Source organism: Sprattus sprattus, assembly GCF_963457725.1.
Source record: "Sprattus sprattus genome assembly, chromosome: 11".
Lineage (NCBI taxonomy): Eukaryota > Metazoa > Chordata > Actinopteri > Clupeiformes > Clupeidae > Sprattus > Sprattus sprattus.
Window position 1 is genome coordinate 37,663 of NC_137909.1, and position 21,118 is coordinate 58,780.

Here is a 21,118-nt window from a genome sequence, read left to right on the forward strand (position 1 = left end):
TAAACCGACTTTGGTTGCTCATAACCCCGCACACAATCAGTAGAGGGTCCCTGCATGGGTGTGAGGTAGTAAATGTGGAAGTTAGGTCATACATATGGAAGTTCAGGTTGCCCTTTTGGAGTATTAACTGGATGTTTACCCGACTTTAGGTGGTAATTTCCCCGCAGAAAATCAGTAGAAGGTCCCTGCATGGGTGTGAGGTAGTAAATGTGGAAGTTAGGTCATACATATGGAAGTTCAGATTGCCCTGCCGGAGTATTAACTGGATGTTTACCCGACTTTAGGTGCTCATTTCCCCGTAGATATTCAGTAGAGAGTCCCTGACTGGATCTAAGTTAAAGAGATGGAAGTTGAAGTCTAAGTTCCCAAACAACACCTGGCTGCTAAACCGACTTTGGTTGCTCATAACCCCGCAGACAATCAGTATAGGGTCCCTGCATGGGTGTGAGGTAGTAAATGTGGAAGTTAAGTCATACATATGGAAGTTCAGGTTGCCCTTTCGGAGTATTAACTGGATGTTTACCCGACTTTAGGTGGTAATTTCCCCGCAGACACTAAGTGGAGGATCCCTGCCTGGGTGTGAGGTAGTAAATGTGGAAGTTAGGTCGAATTTATGGAAGTTCAGGTTGACCTTCCAGAGTGTGAACTGGATGTTTACCCGACTTTAGGTGGTAATTTCCCCGCAGCTTTTCAGCAGAGAGTCCCTGACTGGATCTAAGTTAAAGAGATGGAAGTTGAAGTCTAAGTTCCCAAAAAACACCTCGCTGCTAACCCGACTTTGGGTGCTGATTTCCCCGCACACAGAACTTACACATTTACTACTTGACACCCAGTCTTAAGCATTTCATTACACAACTTGCTTCACCTATTGAAAGAAAAATTACAACTTTTTACTTTTACAACTTTTTAATGTGAACGTGATATGAACTTTGAACTTCTTTTTTGAAAGAAAAAACTAAATAAAAAATATAAATTAAATAGCATTAAAGTCATCGTCCCCTTTTCCCTCCTCCTCAGTGGTCTGTCCCGGACTCAGACCCACTGGAGCCCGAGACAGACTCACTGGAGCTAGAGCTTCCGGACTCTTCCTCTCTGGCTTGGGCTTCCTCCTGGCCCTTCTCCTCACCCTCCTCAGTGGAGGAAAAGGAACTCCCAGAACTTGAACTGCTGGTATCTGACATTCCCTCCTGGCCCTCATCTACCTGAATCTCCTCATCCTCTCTCCTTTCCTGACCTGCCTCCTCATGGTGTTTGGGCTCCTCTGAGACCCCTGGCACATCAAAATGAGGATTAAGCTGTTTTTCTGTACAATTCATTAAACACTTAGAAAACATATCATGACAATCATTACAAAATCAAGAAAACACCAAAAACGACACCCACTTTTAGCCGGCCTGGCCGAGTCCATAAGGGACCTCAAAATACTCAGTCTTATGGACTGGGCTTGTTTGGCTGTGGCCTCCGGGACATAAAACTTTTTCGCCGTCTTGGGATCATGGGCCATTGCCTGACACACCTTCTCTCTCTCTTCAAAAGGTAGCATCACATCTGTCTGTGGGAGAGAAAGTGCTTTATGGATATAGAACATTTTTATATCAGCTTATTGGTCAAATTGATAGGAACATACATGAGTTGAAATTGCCGTCCTAATGTCCGTTAATGTGGGTGACCCCGGCAGTCCACACTCGGCCCAAACCCGACTGACAAACACCCCCATTCTTGTCATTTCTCCTTCTGCACTATTAAAGAACAGCGTCTTTGGTGGGTTATGGTAACCAGGGAGGCTTGGCCTCAATTCACAGAACTCCCTTAGGAGCCTGTAGAGGTCCTTTGTAATACAGATCTTTGCAGCCCCAAAAGTCTTCGCCGTTTTATGCAGAGGTACCTGAGAAAATGGACAGGCATTGGAAAAGACTTTACCAGACAGGTTGGAAGAACTTTGCAGCAGTCATTATATGTAACTAATGACCTGCGAATGTTGGGGTGGATTCAAATCAACAGAACTTTTTGGAACATTCTGAAGAGTAATATAATAAACTCACTGTAATGGTGAAAGAGGCCTTATAGGCCTCTGCGGTCTCAACATCCTCTACAGTCATTCCCAAAAATACACATTTTCGGTGGCCTGTGGACGCTGCCATGCCCCCCACCAACAGCCCTACCACTCGGGCCAGAAGACTTGGGTTGGCTTGATCCAAACGGAGGTCCTGCAGAGCTTGGGGTAACCTTTGGCCGACCTGCTGGATGAAGGCCAGGAGGTGCTCAGCCAGTATGAGTTTCCCTGTAAGAGAGAACAGTATACCATGTCGAGACAAGATAGTTTTATCAGCATACCTCTTTCATCAGCACCTATTTTCTTTCAAACTTACCACATTTAAACCTTCGATATTCTTGCCTTTGAATTACAACTCGGGGCCCTAGGCATCTTTTCCACAGGGAAAGCTTTTCTAATATCCAGCCAATCTTGAGGGGAGTGAGTCTGCAGCCATGCAGTTTTAAATACCTCAAGAAGGCCTCAATATCCAAAATGATATGCACCTGACTGCTTGGCTTCAGTCTGCCATTCAGACTTGTGAGATAGCTTGAGAAAAAGAAATAAAAAGGAATATATGAGCACTTCAAATATGGACTGTATTTTCAAAACTTTAAAGTGTGCTCTTCTTTCATACCACGCGAATAGTGAAAACAACACACCTGTTCAGTTTGTGCATATCATTCAGGAAATTGAAGGTCTTATTGATGTCCCCCTTATTTCCTGACATATACAGGAGGAATTCCTTTACATAGCTCTTGCGTTGTTTTAGATTCCTAAGGGCCTGCTGGGACTGATTTGGTCCAATGAGGCTGGCTTCGAATTGGTCCAGCACATTATCTGAAAAATAGGTGGTCCCAGTTCTGTTCTGTTTAGGCTCTGGGCTCTGTTAAGCGCCTAGAGGCAATTGTATTGTTATAGCGCTATGCAAATACAATAAACTGCCAAACAACCATTTGAATCAACTTACCCAGATTAGGCAAGGGTGTCTCTTGCTGTCCCACTGAAGGGCAGGAAGTCTCCCTTGTTGGAGAGTGGAGTGGAGAGAGCAGAGGAGGGAGCGGCGATGTGTGGGAAGTCACAGGTGAGGCAGGCTGCACCATGCTGGTTGTGGGTTGTGGCGATGTATGGGCAGTCACAGGTGAGGCAGGCTGCATCATGCTGGTTGTGGGTTGTGGCGATGTATGGGCAGTCACAGGTGAGGCAGGCTGCATCATGCTGGTTGTGGGTTGTGGCGATGTTTGGGCAGGCACAGGTGTGTGGGAAGTCACAGGTGAGGCAGGCTGCATCATGCTGGTTGTGGGTTGTGGCAATGTATGGGCAGTCACAGGTGAGGCAGGCTGCATCATGCTGGTTGTGGGTTGTGGCGATGTTTGGGCAGGCACAGGTGAGGCAGGCGAGATGGGATGAGATGATTGTGGAGTGTCAGAACCTTGCTCTTTGCAAAGGGCCCTGAGGTAGTTCACCTCCTTCCTTAGCAGTTGGACATCTTTTTTCATGGCTTCAACCTCACTTGCCAGATGTCCAATGGATGGTGGTGTTGCGGTTGGTGGTGGTGGCTGCAAGGAGCAAGGTTCTGACACTCCTGACACTCCTGAGGTGGATGATGGCTGGACCTGTGGTGGATGATGGATAGCCTGTAGCTCCTGTAAAATGGCTTTCTTCTTCGCCATCTTGAGGAGCTTCTTCAGGCATCGACCCTGTTAAAAGATTATATTTCAAATTGTTTTAATCTAGCAAAATACATCTTCGAATAACATTTGATCAATTGTAAAAGTAAAACCTTTTGCTTGTGCTTGGTAATGATGTGCTTATCCAGCCGTGAGTACAGTTTGTCTGTACAGTTTGGTATTGGGCATCCCAGCTTCCCGCTGTACCTTCCAACGGTCAGGCTCCTCTCTCTCTTGTCTCTCATCCCGTGCGTGTGCCGCAGGTGACGCGCCAGGTTGGCAAATTCACCCTGGCACTTCGGACAAGTCTTTTTATCCTGTTATTCCAAAAAAAACTACATTATATTCCATAACAACTACATGAACTTCCAGAAAGCCAAAATAGTGTTCCAAAACAATGACATGAACTTCCAAAAAAACTGCATAATATTCCATAACAACTACATGAACTTCCAGAAAGTCTACACAGTGCTCCAAAACAATGACATGAACTTCCAAAAAAACTACATTATATTCCATAACAACTACATGAACTTCCAGAAAGCCAAAACAGTGTTCCAAAACAATGACATGAACTTCCAAAAAAACCTACATTATATTCCATAACAACTACATGAACTTCCAGAAAGCCTACACAGTGTTCCAAAACAATGACATGAACTTCCAAAAAACCCTACATTATATTCCATAACAACTACATGAACTTCCAGAAAGCCTACACAGTGTTCCAAAACAATGACATGATCATCCAGGAAAGCTACGCTACGTTCCAAGACAACTACATGCGTTTTCGGAAAAGCAGATGTAATGAGATATGTCCATACCTTCATGGTCGCAATTGTGGAAATGAATGACGAAGTGCCAAACCTTGCTATCTATACAGAAGATTTAGCATGCCTCCTAATTTGAATGGGCCCATTATGTTCACTACCACAAAAGCTACGCAGTGTTCCAAAACAACTACATGAACTTCCAGAAAAGCTACACAATAGTCCACAACATTAACATGAACTTCCAAAAAAGCTACGTAATAATTCAAAACAACTACATGAACTTTCAGATAAGCTACACAAAAGTCAACAACAGCTACGTGAACTTAAAAAAAAAACCTACATTATATTCCATAACAACTACATGAACTTCCAGAAAGCCTACACAGTGTTCCAAAACAATGACATGAACATCCAGGAAAGCTACACTACGTTCCAAGAGAACTACATGCGTTTTCAGAAAAGCAGATATAATGAGATATGTCCATACCTTCATGGTCGCAATTGTGGAAATGAATGACGAAGTGCCAAACCTTGCTATCTATACAGAAGATTTAGCATGCCTCCTAATTTGAATGGGCCCATTATGTTCACTACCACAAAAGCTACGCAGTGTTCCAAAATAACTACATGAACTTCCAGAAAAGCTACACAATAGTCCACAACATTAACATGAACTTCCAAAAAAGCTACGTAATAATTCAAAACAACTACATGAACTTTCAGATAAGCTACACAAAAGTCAACAACAGCTACGTGAACTTCAAAAAAAACCTACATTATATTCCATAACAACTACATGAACTTCCAGAAAGCCTACTCAGTGTTCCAAAACAATGACATGAACATCCAGGAAAGCTACGCTACGTTCCAAGAGAACTACATGCGTTTTCAGAAAAGCAGATATGATGAGATATGTCCTTACCTTCATGGTCGCAATTGTGGAAATGAATGACGAAGTGCCAATTATTGCTATTTATACAGTTGATTTGGCACGCCTCCTAATTTGAATGGGCCAATTATGTTCACTACCACAAAAGCTACGCAGTGTTCCAAAACAACTACATGAACTTCCAGAAAAGCTACACAATAGTCCACAACATTAACATGAACTTCCAAAAAAGCTACGTAATAATTCAAAACAACTACATGAACTTTCAGATAAGCTACACATTAGTCCACAACAGCTACGAGAACTTCCAAAAAACCCTACATTATATTCCATAACAACTACATGAACTTCCAGATAAGCTACACAATAGTCCAAAACAGCTACATGAACTTCCAAAAAACCTACGTTATATTCCAAATCAACTACATGAACTTCCAGAAAGCCTACTCAGTGTTCCAAAACAATGACATGAACATCCAGGAAAGCTACGCTACGTTCCAAGAGAACTACATGCGTTTTCAGAATAAGCAGATATGATGAGATATGTCCTTACCTTCATGGTCGCAATTGTGGAAATGAATGACGAAGTGCCAATTATTGCTATTTATACAGTTGATTTGGCACGCCTCCTAATTTGAATGGGCCAATTATGTTCACCTCCAGAAAAGCTACGCAGTGTTCATCTAATACAGCTAATAGCTTTGGGCAAATTTATGGATGCAAAGGTGAATTAAAGACATGACTACTTCAGCAATCACCAATCAAACATTTTAATGAAATATGTGTACATCAATCTCGTTCCTTAACCATAATTCGAAGTCTGTTACGAACATTTTCAACAGATACATTCATCTTTTTGCACATTCCAAGAAGTGCTGGGTTGTTTTTAAGGGTGTTTTGAATACTCCGTACCCTGATGATCTTTTTCTGGATGTCAAATTGGAAGGCCAGTCTGAGCATTGCTAGGAATTCTGGTGAATAGCACAACCTTCTCCTTTCACGCTGTAAAGATTAAGAGGTCAATTATTAAGCAGTAACCCAAGTGAATTCAATCAATTAATTATATTATTACCTCCACAGGTCATACCTTACCTTTCTAGACGTTTTGGCAGTAAGCTGTTTGCCAGAGTGGAGCTTCTTTGTCACTGTAACTTTCTTCCCATTATCGCCCTCTTCTCCCTTCTTGCTCTTTCTTTTAACCGCTCTTGTTTTCTGAATCCTGCAAGCCTTTTGAGGGATCTTTTTCTTTTCAGGGATCTTTTTCTTTTGAGGTCTTGTAAGGGGCAGAGGAGGACTTTTCCTTTTTTGCAGCAGCTTGGAGAAATCTGTATTACTCAGAATGTTGTCAAGTTCATCCATCTCTGAGTCGCTGTCAGTAACTGCACTCTCAACCTGTGCAAAATATAAATGATTAGGAACTAAAGCACGCTGTAAAAATAGGGTCAATTCCGACAAAGCAACATCCATAAATTCTACTTACTGTATGGAATACGTTGGACTTGGGCTCCTGGTAAGGTGGAATGATCTGAGAGAACCGGGTCTCCTCATCCAGTTCATCCTCTAAAAAAACTGGTTTGAGTTCAATATACGTCTCTTGGTCCTCTAATTCATCAGGTGTTATGTGTACCTGTCCAGACAGACACGTGATAAGGAACTGCAACACGTTGTGATGTACAGTTAATGTGAAACAATCAACTTCCAAGAATTCTACTTACCTCTTCCATGTTCTGGGAGTTATCTAGCTGGTTATTTGGATTAACCAGAGACAACCCAAGATTTTCCTCCAGCTTCTCTTCGGTCTGGTTCACATGGCAAGAATAGGCAGACACGTGATAAGGAACTGCAACACGTTGTGATGTATAATTAATGTGGAACAATCAACTTCCAAGAATTCTACTTACCTCTTCCATGTTCTGGGAGTTATCTAGCTGGTTATTCAGATTAACCGGAGACAACCCAAGATTTTCCTCCAGCTTCCTCCAGCTTCTCTTCACATGGCAATAATAGGCTGTCCCGGTCTCTGCTTTCTCAATCCGATGACGCATGACAATTCTTGCAGTGTGTATGGATTTGAATGGAGAGATGGCGGCATTTATAGCCTTAGCTTGCCTACGTCATCTTGCTATTCAAACAGATAATAGACTATGCCTCCTAATTTGAATAGGCCAATCACATCCACTAACAGAAAATATACGCAATGTTCCAAAACTGCTACATGAACTTCCAGAAAAGCTACGCAATATTCCAAAACAACTACATGAACTTCCAGAAAAGCTACACAGTGTTCCAAAACAACTACATGAACTTCCAGAAAAGCTACACAGTGTTCCAAAACAATTACATGAACATCCAGGAAAGCTACACTATGTTCATCTAATACAGTTAATAGCCTTGGCCAGCTTTATGGATGCAAAGGTGAATTAAAGACATGACAACTTCAGCAATCTTTTTTATTTTTTATTGTGGTATACTATGACCAATATTATATAATAAATTATTAGCAGCAGGCCGAACAGGACTGCCGCCAAAGACAGTGTGAATAGGTCACACGGATTGCCACAGGTGCATCTGCAAGAAAAATGAATAATTTTAGTGAAAATAGTGGCAAATTAAATTGATTAGTAATATGCACAATATCAGTATAGAAAAGAGGAACTAAACTTGCCTGCAGGACCCTCCAATTTCTTCCACATCTGGGCGGCCAATCGGTATATTTGGGGGAACTGCTACATGAACAGGCACTATTACTGTGGTGAAGCCAGACAGTAGTATAGAATTTCATTAATATTTTTTACAGTAAAACTTTTGGACATAATGACTTAAACACAGAGTGAAAAGTTCCACATACCTGACATTTCTTCACCAAGATTTCCTTTCCAGCTTCACGCTTTTCCTCCAGCTTCTCTTTGGTCTGGTTCAAGATTTGGCTTGTCCTAGTCGGTGCTTTGTCAATCCGCTACATAACGATTCTTGCAGTGTGTATGGATTTGAATGGAGAGATGGCAGTATTTATAGCCTAAGCTCACCTACGTCATCTTGCTATTTTTACATCCTGCAAATCTATTGGTTATTGGTATAAATACTGGAGCAAATGAATTGGTTCAAATTATTGTCTGCAAGCCTGTGGAAACATATAAAAGGGGGATGAATCCAAAGGCACCCAACAATGGACTGGCAAATATTCCAAATATTACTATTGCTGACCGTCAAATGTAGCAGCGTCCTGATCAACTCGACCAACAAGAAACTTGTGGAGAAGGCGGTTGGAGGAGGCGCAGCACTGGACTGCCAATTCACCCTCGCCCCAGATGACCTTGGACCTCTGGAAATTGAGTGGACTCGGCTGTCTAACCCTGGACTAACAGAGGACCCAGTAATCATTGTGTATTCCGCCGGGCAGATCTATGACAACTACTACGTGCCACTCAAAGGCAGGGTCCACTTCATTTCAATGGATCCAAGGAAAGGAGATGCCTCCATTAACCTGCTACTACTGACACCCTCAGATTCTGGGACTTACAGGTGCCAAGTGAAGAAGGTCCCTGGTATCCAAAGAATTTCGGTTATCCTCCGGGTGATACATGCTCCCTCCAAGCCAAGTTGTCACACAAAGGGCACTGAAGAGGTGGGCAGAAATGTGGTGTTGCACTGCAATGCCCTGGAAGGTGCAATCCCCATCGACTACAACTGGCAGAGAACCACCGGACCCTACACGCTACCATCCTCTGCCCGCTCGGATGCTGTTGCAGGCACGCTCCACATCCCAGTAGCAGAAGAGAGGGATTCAGGGACCTATAGCTGCATTGCCAGGAACCGGGTTGGAATGGAGGGCTGCTTTTTGGAACTAAAGATTATTCCTCCTTCCATGGTTGGCATGGTAGCAGGAACAGTAGTGAGCAGCCTCCTGGTCCTTGCTGTGATCACCTTCAGTGTCTACCACCGCTACAAGTGCAAGGAGGAAATGGTGGAAGAAGACACCGCAAATGACATTAGAGAGGATGCAAGTCCCCCGAAACACAGAAGATTAGCCATCACAGGCGATGTGAATGTCACAAGCAGCACCACTGACCTCTAAAATGAGAAATTACTTTGACTTGAATGAGAAAATAAAAAAAAGAACAAAAACTTACTTTGTTTGTCTTTCAAATATCTTTGAAAATGAAATTAATTGTATTAAAACACAAAATATAATATCAAAGAGTTTCACTCCATGAGGTGCTCATGATGTGGACTTCAGGTTCACCCAAAGTCGGGTAAACATCCAGTTAATACTCCAGAAGGGCAACCTGAACTTCCATATATATTACCTATCTTCCACATTTACTACCTCACACCCATGCAGGGACCCTCTACTGATTGTCTGCGGGGAAACGAGCACCCAAAGTCGGGTAAACATCCAGTTAATACTCCGGAAGGGCAACCTGAACTTCCATATGTATGACCTAACTTCCACATTTACTACCTGACACCAATGCAGGGACCCTCTACTGATTGTCTGCGGGGATATGAGCACCCAAAGTCGGGTTCGCAGCCAGGTGTTGTTTGGGAACTTAGACTTCAACTTCCATCTCTTTAACTTAGATCCAGTCAGGGACTCTATGCTGAATATCTGCGGGGAAATTACCACCTAAAGTCGGGTAAACATCCAGTTAATACTCCAGAAGGGCAACCTGAACTTCCATATATATTACCTATCTTCCACATTTACTACCTCACACCCAGGCAGGGACCCTTTAGTGAAAGTGTGCGGGGAAATGAGCACCTAAAGTCGGGTAAATATCCAGTTAATACTCCGGAAGGGCAACCTGACCTTCCACATATATTACCTTACTTCCAGATGTACTACCTCTGACCCAAGCAGGGACCCTGTAGTGAATGTCTGCGGGGAAAGAAGCACCTAAAGTCGGGTAAACATCCAGTTAATACTCCGGAAGGGAAACCTGACCTTCCACATATATTACCTTAATTCCAGATGTACTACATCTGACCCAGGCAGGGACCCTGTAGTGAATGTCTGCGGGGAAAGAAGCACATAAAGTCGGGTAAACATCCAGTTAATACTCTGGAAGGGAAACCTGAACTTCCATTTATAATACCTTACTTCCACATGTACTACCTCACACCCTGGCAGGGACCCTTTAGTGAATGTCTGCGGGGAAATGATCACCTTAAGTCGGTTAAACATTCGGTTAATAGTCCGGAAGGGAAACCTGAACTTCCATATATATTACCTTACTACCTCTGACCCAAGCAGGGACCCTGTAGTGAATGTCTGCGGGGAAAGAAGCACCTAAAGTCGGGTAAACATCCAGTTAATACTCCGGAAGGGAAACCTGACCTTCCACATATATTACCTTAATTCCAGATGTACTACATCTGACCCAGGCAGGGACCCTGTAGTGAATGTCTGCGGGGAAATAAGCACATAAAGTCGGGTAAACATCCAGTTAATACTCTGGAAGGGAAACCTGAACTTCCATTTATAATACCTTACTTCCACATGTACTACCTCACACCCTGGCAGGGACCCTTTAGTGAAAGTCTGCGGGGAAATGATCACCTTAAGTCGGGTAAACATCCGGTTAATACTCCAGAAGGGCAACCTGAACTGCCATATATATTACATTACTTCCACATGTACTACCTCACATCCAGGCAGGGAGCCTTTACTGAATGTTTGCGGGGAAATGAGCACCTAGAGTCGGGAAAACATACAGTTAATACTGCGGAAGGGCAGCCTGGTGCTATTCGGGAACTTCTGATGGGGAATTTATGCCCCCTTGTGGCCATTTGGTGGTATCATACTAGCAACTTTCAAAGACTGAAAAAAAATAGTAAAATGTCTTAATTTTTGAAACAAGTTACAAATATAAACAACAAAAATCTAAAAGTAGCTCCTAATTTTTTTTTGTTAATTTCTGTGAACACTTAGTCCTTAACTGGAATTCCAGAGTTTCTACTTGGAAGTGCGCGGGATTTGGAGGCATCCATTGACATTACATCTGATGCGCTAACTGCATTCGCTAACCTTGGAAGTGAAGTAGCTTTTGTGGAAAAATTCCAAAGAGACTACCGATAGCTCAGGTTATGTTTAGTATGAGGGTTTGGTCTGGGTGATATTTGACAAAATCAAGTTGAAAAAAATGAAAAATATCAAATTGGGCTCAAAAGATTCAAAATGGCTTGAAACGTCCTCCTGTCAATTTTTGGCAAAAAAAAAAAAATTAGGGTTGGACTTGGTAAAATTTTCAAAAAAAAAAAAAAAAAATCGCAAAAATCTACCCTGAAATAGGTCTCAAAACATTCAAAATGGCCTGAAACGTGCCCTCTAGAATTTTTAGCCAGAAAAAACCTACAAAAAGGTAGGGAAAACACTTAAATATATTTTCACAAAAAAGTCCCATATATTTTCAAATGAAATCCTTACCCTGCCTTAATTCGTCGTCTCTGAACACGCCTGAGGTGGTTTCATCTTTGCCAAACTTACAGTTTTTGAGATACAGCCAAAACAAATCCTATTTTGGCCGTATCTTTTGAATGGAAAGTCCAATCCACAAAATTTCAACTCAGGCGTGTTCAGCGTCGAAAGGAGATGCTGACGGATGTCCTCCTTTTGTCTCTACGACCTTTCGTTCTAACCACATCCCTATTTGAAACCCAAAAAGGATCAGAGGGTGTCCAAGGCGTAGTCCGTTCACCCCTTTTCACCTAAATGACAGCCGTAAGTCGTAGAAAGTTGGAAAAAGTTAGTTTAAAGGGTCCTCTAGTATAAAACCTCCACCTGGACTCTGCCGTGACGTCAAAAACACCAAAAATGCTCAAAAATGCTCAAAAGGAAGATCATCTCAATCAAACACTTCTACTAACCATAACCTGTCAATGGGGAACATGTTAGCACGATGTTAGCATAATGAAAGATGACCTGAATCAAACACTTCTACTAAACATAACCTGTCAATGGGGGCAAAGCATGGTTGACTTGGGTTGACTTGACTTGGGTTTACTTGACTTGGGTTGACTTGCCTTGACTTGGGTTGACTTGCCTTGACTTGGAATAACTTGACTTGACTTGACTTGGTTTGACTTGACTTGGGTTGACTTAACTTGACTTGACTTGGGTTGACTTGACTTGACTTGACTTGGGTTGACTTGACTTGACTTGGGTTGACTTGACTTGACTTGGGTTGATTTGACTTGAAAAAAAATGTACCAAAAAAGGGTGTCCAATAGATTCCCCAGGGTCTGAAACGTGCTTCTGACAACTTTTCCCAGGAAGCATTAAAAAAACCCACTAGGGTTGGACTTAAAGAAAAAAAAAAAAAAATCCTATTGAAGTCAATGGGGAAACACCTTTTGCTCTATAACTCCGGAAGTGAAAGTCTGAGAGACTCATAACCTTGATCCACTGTGCCAAAGTTGGGGTCGGCGAAGACGATAGTGAGGAATCAACTTGCTCAGACTTCCGGTTTCGGAGATACAGCAAAAAAAAATCTTATTTTTGGAATAACTTTTGAACGGTAAGTCCGATCGACAAAAAAAAATCGACGAAAAAAATCTTTTTTCTATCTTTCCTTTTTGGAAAAAAAATATTCTTTTTTTTAAAAAACTACAAAAACCTGAAAAACAAAAAGGGAAAAAAACCCCTAAAAAACAGGAAAAAGGAAAAGAAAAAGGAAAAAAGGAAAAAAAATAAAAAATAAAAATAAAAAAAGGAAAAAAAATGTGGGTTATGTACTTAATAGAACCCACCAGGTTTGTGAATGCAGGTTTAACTAGGGTCAAACCGCTCTGGTGACCTGCAATACATCCCTTTGAGGAGGTTACTTACATCAGGGTCTCTCTTTTTTTGAATTGCATACCTAAAACCAAAAAAAAGGTTTGGCCACGAGATGGCGCCAGAGGTTCACCACTTGGGTTCGTTTCCATCTCTTATGTTTCACAGCCCCTAAGGAAAGAAACCATTTCATCAACAAACACAGCATCTGGTACATTTATTTCAAGATACTTACCATAACCATTTCTAGGAACATATTCCTAAACTTAAACCCATCAACATAACATTCAATAATAAACACATAGATACATGTTCACCCAAACTCTCCTTCTAACCATAACCATCAATGAAATCATACCATATCCAGAACTCTAACCCTAACCATAACCCATTGTGTCAGCAGTCCATTACAATAACTCTCCTTTCATAACCCTAATCCATCTCTGATCCTAACCCTAACCATCAGTGTCCAGCATCTAGGACCCCCATCAGAACATCTACCCCATCACTAAACACAACCCCAGGTTCCCCCGCTTCAATGACCAACTCTACACAATTTTTTGATTTCTTCTGTGTTTATTAGTTATTCTTTTTTTCTTTCAGGAAGGGTTTGTCCTAAATGGTGGACAGAGTTTAAAGTTTTATAACCAGCTACTCTGTGCCACCTAACATTTGCATATAGACCAGCATGCTCACCAGGTTTTAAAGATTAGCCTGTGCCCGTGCACAAAGGTGGTCTCTATGCAGCTCGTAAGGGCTGTATGGTGGCCACCTTTATTCCCCATAACTCAAACCTAACCGGCCTGAGCCAGGTTATCTCCCTGCGGAGTCATAGCTTAGAGAACAGACATGCAAACAGACTTACCCCTTCTTTATCATAATAATTTTCTTTAGCATTATCCTCCTTTCTCACTTTCTTTTATATTTTCTTTATTTTATTGTTTGATTTTGAGCTACCCTCATTCTTATAAAGTGTTGCATATAAATTTTTTTTACTGCCAATCAAGCCTTAATTGGTAAAACACACTGCTGTCAAGTGTTCAATGACTTCTACCTGTTTCCTCCAATGACTGAGTTGCAGGTGGGAGGGACGACCTCCTGACCCCGAGGTCCACGCCCACGTCTGGACTGACAAAATCTTTTAAAGAAGCCTGCAGCTCTCAGTCCAACAGACCAAAACCCCTGAAGAAGTCTTATAGGACGAAAGCGCTTGGGTAAACTTTTTTACATTTTTAACCTCTGTTTTATCCTTCCAAGGAGTACTTTTTATCAGCTTTTTTAAAAGGATTTACCTACTTGGATTACGCTCCTTTGTCACTTTTTGCACACACCTTCCCGGAAGGACCGCATGCTTTTGCACAGCCAGGAGGCCTCCAGATTCTCTCCTCTCTAAGGTAACCTAACATTTTTAAGGACCAAAAAAAACAGATGTCATCCCAAAAGCATAAATGATTTGGTGGCATTGATTTGCAAAAAAATCCTTTCTAAATGAGAACCTGAGAGCGAGAATTTAAGACTTTTTCTCCTGGTAACGACTACCCAAAGCTAACCGGCTAACAAACATTTAGCAGCTGACCTCCAAGCACATGGTTAGCTGCTACACCTGTTTTTGAAAATGTTTTATGTTTGTGTAGTCTGTTCAAATTGAAGCGTGTTCATTTATATGAGACACACACATTGTTTTACATGTTGGTCCTTGACTAAAATGTTTTTTATTACATTTACAAGGGCTGTTCCATACTGCCCCTCTCCCCCCGTTGTGTGCAAATAAGGGTATACCTTGTCCAGGTACACCCTTGGTAACTGTGTGTTTTTTGAATTTCTTTTGTTTTCTGAATTTTTTTTCCCTTTTTGGTTTGAATGAGGGTAGTGTTTGATTATTTTTCAGTTTAACCTTATTTGTTTAAGTCATTTTCTACAGTGACGAATTTCTGCTTTTCCCCTTTCTGCTCCTACTCACACGTAGTGCATTTAGAGACATAGCCGACTTTTTTGGTAACGCATTACTCCCCCAGTCGTGTGTCTTAGCTTTAACTGAAGCTTGAACTTAGCCTTCTGTACTACAGTACACCTTGATTAATATATAGCCCACACTGATCCCCAAGTCATTACTAGATATCCACACTGAGAAGCCCCTAGAGGCTCTGTTTCTAGTCCTTGGTTGGACTCATCTCCGACCTCTGACCGAGGCTTATAATTGTTTTACCCCTTCCAAGAGCGTCTCAGGTCCACAGAGTTTCCTCGATGGCAGCACGTAGCAGGGCCCCTTCACTGCTCCTGTCCAACCGTTTTAGTGCACTGTCTGAAACACATAGACAAACCGAGCATAGACCATATCCAATAGTAGATAGAGAGGAACTACTTTTAACAAAGCAATACTTTCAACTGATGCAATGCACGCATCATTTATCTATTCTAGCTAAATGCAATAGAGATAAGTCAGTTCCGCTGGGTATGAGGAGGAAAGTGGATTCACTAACCACTTTTGTAAAACCGGCAGCTCCGGGTCCTTGGGTACTGGAAAAGATCAAGGAGAACACTAACAGATGGATTGAGTCCAATCTGAACACATTAGCAAAACATTACGAGCAAGTGAGGGAGTCCATCTATGGGGTGATTAAACCTTACAATACCACCGCATACGACAGAGCCTTCAGGTGGGCTAGGACACGAAATAGAAAGAAGTTAGATCTTACCGCGGTAGAGCACCTTAAGACCAGGTTACTGCAGACGCGCTCTTTAACACCTCTGGAGATCCCCAGTCAGCGCCAGTGGCCCCCTCTCCCCCAGCGGGAACAGAGAACCCGACCATCGGTTAACGAACAGGGTCTGCCAACACCTACAAACACAACAGAGAAACAGAGTAAGAGTTCAACCCACGATAGAAAACACCTTCTTACCTCCTCTCAGCTGGTAATCCATCACACACCGTCAGCGGAGCGGCCTCTCCTGTCCCACCATCTGGACTCCAATACTCAGTCCAGTTCGCCGACCACTGTAGGTGAGAATAGCCCCCCCTCTAACGAGCCAGTAACGGGCTCGTTAGCTATAACACCATCTCCCGCCACTACTTTTCAGACTCACCTCTCTGACGGGGTCCTGTCCGTTCCCGAGAGCCACGCTGAGGTCCGTGGCATGGGTGCACTGGGTGGCACTGAGGGGCGCGTGGCCAGCGAGCCTAGAGCGAGGTTTAACACACACATGAGGAGACACTCTGATCCTACTCAAGAGCTATGCTTTGAGGGTACGAGTCAATCTGAACCTTCTCTTCCCGCTGAGCCGCAGGGCACTCCCCCTCTCTCCGCTCCACGGCGCCCAGCTGCGACTGAGGCCGACCTGGAACACACACTGAACAACGCTAGCATTACACCTTCTTCTAGCCGAGTGCAGGTTAGGCCCACAGGGGCGGCAGGCAGTATACTACCCTCCCAGTCATCTCTGCCAGGGGGCCTCTCCCCACGCCCTCCTCCCCTCACACTGTCGAGACCCGGTACTTCTACCAACGCAGCCAGGTTGACACTGGGTAACACTGACGCTTTCAGTCACACGAGCGCGGGTAGCAGCAACAAACTCACCACTCCCGCCGTGCTAACATCATTAAAGCCCTCGTCAGTGTCCCCTCTTAGTCAGCCGGGCGGCCGCGGAAATAGATTAAGCCTGAAAAGCAAAGTACAAAAGCAGCCGTCACAAGAACCCCTGAGACATATGAACAGCAATAGGAAAGCGCAGGAATGGAACATCGTGATCAGAAAGCCGCAGGTCATCTTGGGTGATTCCAATCTCTCCAAAATACCAGCTTTTCAGGATTTTAACATGCAGATTGATAGCTATCCTGGGGCCAATATGGACCACCTTTTTGAACTCATGCGTAAGTTACCTCAGCCCATTGACTCGGTTAAGATTCTCATTCTCTCGGTGGGCATAAACAACTGCCACAACAGGAACCAGGAGGCCACTCTTAGAAAAAGTCTCTTAAAACTCCTGAGACAGGCGGAGCTCTCCTTCCCATGCGCCGCCATCCATATCCCCTTACTGAATATTCACACCAGTTTCGATAGAGAGCAGCAGTCTAGCATCAGGTGGTTTAATGAGTTGGTGACCCTAAGAGCCAGATTTCTCGCTGAAATAAATCCACTGAAATTCCGCACACTGGCGGACGGCATCCACTGGACGCCGGTGACTGCCCGTGCCATTCTAGAGTCTTGGCAGGATCAGTTAAACTATTAAAAAAAAGGGGGGGGTCTAGGTTCAACAGGTCACCAACTCCCACACATACAAATACACACATTCCCCTTCATGAGTATTGCTTTGTCACCCGGGACACAATTGAAGTGTTCCTTATTGTTTTTTATTTTTTTCCCCTGTTTCTGTACCTTTTTTCTTTTCTTGGTCAGAGGTCGGAGTGGTCCTGGGATGGGGGAGGGGGGTTGGGTTGGGGGGGGTGGGAGGGTTAAGACATCATCATTATTATCTCTCTGCACAATAGAGTTGACTTATTTTTCATAGAGTTCTCACGACAGTGGCTAACTGAGACTCCTAGTATATATTCTCTTAATATCCACTTAGTAGTGGTCTATTTGGAGGGTGGCTTTTCACTCTTGTGACGGGACTGAGATGGCTGCTGAGTTTTTTTTGAACATATATTTATTTATTTATTGATTGATCAGTGTAGCGTGTCGACAGCCTGGCAAGCGTTCGGCACCTCCTCATCACCTCCCAACACCTCCGCAGCAGGGTACTGGAACTCGTTGGCGGCTGAGCTTCCCCTCCGGCTTCTCTTCAGCTGTGAGATAGCTGAATTTTTTAAGAACAAACATTACAGAAAAACAGGAACAGTTATGGAGTGATGTGTTTTTATGGTGTGACAATTCCCCTTAGGCCTCGCGTCCCTACGAGCACCTTTTTTCTTCCCTTTTTTACATTCTTTGAACTTTTGAATAAACGAGTGTTTGTATTTTGTGATCACACCTTGTGTGATCTTTGACGGTTTGCGGTGTAATGGCACTTACCCTACCTCAACGTGAAGCACTTAGCCTTTAGGAGTCACATTTGATCTGCTTCACTTCCTCCTGTTCCAGTGAGTCCAGTCCGGATCCGGGAGCCTCGTCCGACGTCCTCCAGTCCCTAGAATACAAACACACGCATTATTTTTATTACATTTTTTTAATAAAACCAGAGCCTGCTCAGTCCCCTCATCCTGTGTCAAGCCTTCTCTCTCTTCTCTCTTTAAAGGTTTAAAGGTACATTCTCCTTGGAGATATTCATACGGTGAGGGTAGTTAACTACTCCCTACACCGCTAGATGGTGTTATGGGTTTTTGATCCTTTTTTGGAGCCGCACCAGGCCCAGGTTAAAACAACGAGGGAAACCTTAAAGTGTTCTTCCTCTCCATCTCTCCTTTAAAGTTGGCCAAGCCAAAAAAATGGTGTAGCATACACAAAAAAAATCTTTTTTCTATCTTTCCTTTTTGGAAAAAAAATATTCTTTTTTTTAAAAAACTACAAAAACCTGAAAAACAAAAAGGGAAAAAAAACCCTAAAAAACAGGAAAAAGGAAAAGAAAAAGGAAAAAAGGAAAAAAAATAAAAAATAAAAATAAAAAAAGGAAAAAAAATGTGGGTTATGTACTTAATAGAACCCACCAGGTTTGTGAATGCAGGTTTAACTAGGGTCAAACCGCTCTGGTGACCTGCAATACATCCCTTTGAGGAGGTTACTTACATCAGGGTCTCTCTTTTTTTGAATTGCATACCTAAAACCAAAAAAAAGGTTTGGCCACGAGATGGCGCCAGAGGTTCACCACTTGGGTTCGTTTCCATCTCTTATGTTTCACAGCCCCTAAGGAAAGAAACCATTTCATCAACAAACACAGCATCTGGTACATTTATTTCAAGATACTTACCATAACCATTTCTAGGAACATATTCCTAAACTTAAACCCATCAACATAACATTCAATAATAAACACATAGATACATGTTCACCCAAACTCTCCTTCTAACCATAACCATCAATGAAATCATACCATATCCAGAACTCTAACCCTAACCATAACCCATTGTGTCAGCAGTCCATTACAATAACTCTCCTTTCATAACCCTAATCCATCTCTGATCCTAACCCTAACCATCAGTGTCCAGCATCTAGGACCCCCATCAGAACATCTACCCCATCACTAAACACAACCCCAGGTTCCCCCGCTTCAATGACCAACTCTACACAATTTTTTGATTTCTTCTGTGTTTATTAGTTATTCTTTTTTTCTTTCAGGAAGGGTTTGTCCTAAATGGTGGACAGAGTTTAAAGTTTTATAACCAGCTACTCTGTGCCACCTAACATTTGCATATAGACCAGCATGCTCACCAGGTTTTAAAGATTAGCCTGTGCCCGTGCACAAAGGTGGTCTCTATGCAGCTCGTAAGGGCTGTATGGTGGCCACCTTTATTCCCCATAACTCAAACCTAACCGGCCTGAGCCAGGTTATCTCCCTGCGGAGTCATAGCTTAGAGAACAGACATGCAAACAGACTTACCCCTTCTTTATCATAATAATTTTCTTTAGCATTATCCTCCTTTCTCACTTTCTTTTATATTTTCTTTATTTTATTGTTTGATTTTGAGCTACCCTCATTCTTATAAAGTGTTGCATATAAATTTTTTTTACTGCCAATCAAGCCTTAATTGGTAAAACACACTGCTGTCAAGTGTTCAATGACTTCTACCTGTTTCCTCCAATGACTGAGTTGCAGGTGGGAGGGACGACCTCCTGACCCCGAGGTCCACGCCCACGTCTGGACTGACAAAATCTTTTAAAGAAGCCTGCAGCTCTCAGTCCAACAGACCAAAACCCCTGAAGAAGTCTTATAGGACGAAAGCGCTTGGGTAAACTTTTTTACATTTTTAACCTCTGTTTTATCCTTCCAAGGAGTACTTTTTATCAGCTTTTTTAAAAGGATTTACCTACTTGGATTACGCTCCTTTGTCACTTTTTGCACACACCTTCCCGGAAGGACCGCATGCTTTTGCACAGCCAGGAGGCCTCCAGATTCTCTCCTCTCTAAGGTAACCTAACATTTTTAAGGACCAAAAAAAACAGATGTCATCCCAAAAGCATAAATGATTTGGTGGCATTGATTTGCAAAAAAATCCTTTCTAAATGAGAACCTGAGAGCGAGAATTTAAGACTTTTTCTCCTGGTAACGACTACCCAAAGCTAACCGGCTAACAAACATTTAGCAGCTGACCTCCAAGCACATGGTTAGCTGCTACACCTGTTTTTGAAAATGTTTTATGTTTGTGTAGTCTGTTCAAATTGAAGCGTGTTCATTTATATGAGACACACACATTGTTTTACATGTTGGTCCTTGACTAAAATGTTTTTTATTACATTTACAAGGGCTGTTCCATACTGCCCCTCTCCCCCCGTTGTGTGCAAATAAGGGTATACCTTGTCCAGGTACACCCTTGGTAACTGTGTGTTTTTTGAATTTCTTTTGTTTTCTGAATTTTTTTTCCCTTTTTGGTTTGAATGAGGGTAGTGTTTGATTATTTTTCAGTTTAACCTTATTTGTTTAAGTCATTTTCTACAGTGACGAATTTCTGCTTTTCCCCTTTCTGCTCCTACTCACACGTAGTGCATTTAGAGACATAGCCGACTTTTTTGGTAACGCATTACTCCCCCAGTCGTGTGTCTTAGCTTTAACTGAAGCTTGAACTTAGCCTTCTGTACTACAGTACACCTTGATTAATATATAGCCCACACTGATCCCCAAGTCATTACTAGATATCCACACTGAGAAGCCCCTAGAGGCTCTGTTTCTAGTCCTTGGTTGGACTCATCTCCGACCTCTGACCGAGGCTTATAATTGTTTTACCCCTTCCAAGAGCGTCTCAGGTCCACAGAGTTTCCTCGATGGCAGCACGTAGCAGGGCCCCTTCACTGCTCCTGTCCAACCGTTTTAGTGCACTGTCTGAAACACATA

The 21,118-nt window shown here is 42.7% G+C and overlaps 1 protein-coding gene across 1 annotated transcript; it reads left to right on the forward strand.

The window, feature by feature from the left end:
- Positions 1–8,530: 8,530 nt before the first annotated feature.
- On the forward strand, positions 8,531–9,439 carry LOC308372861 (coxsackievirus and adenovirus receptor homolog; the record flags this gene model as incomplete). Its single annotated transcript, XM_080848207.1, has 1 exon — positions 8,531–9,439. The coding sequence occupies one exon, from the start codon at positions 8,531–8,533 to the stop codon at positions 9,437–9,439; it is 909 nt and encodes a 302-aa protein (XP_080704333.1).
- Positions 9,440–21,118: the final 11,679 nt, after the last annotated feature.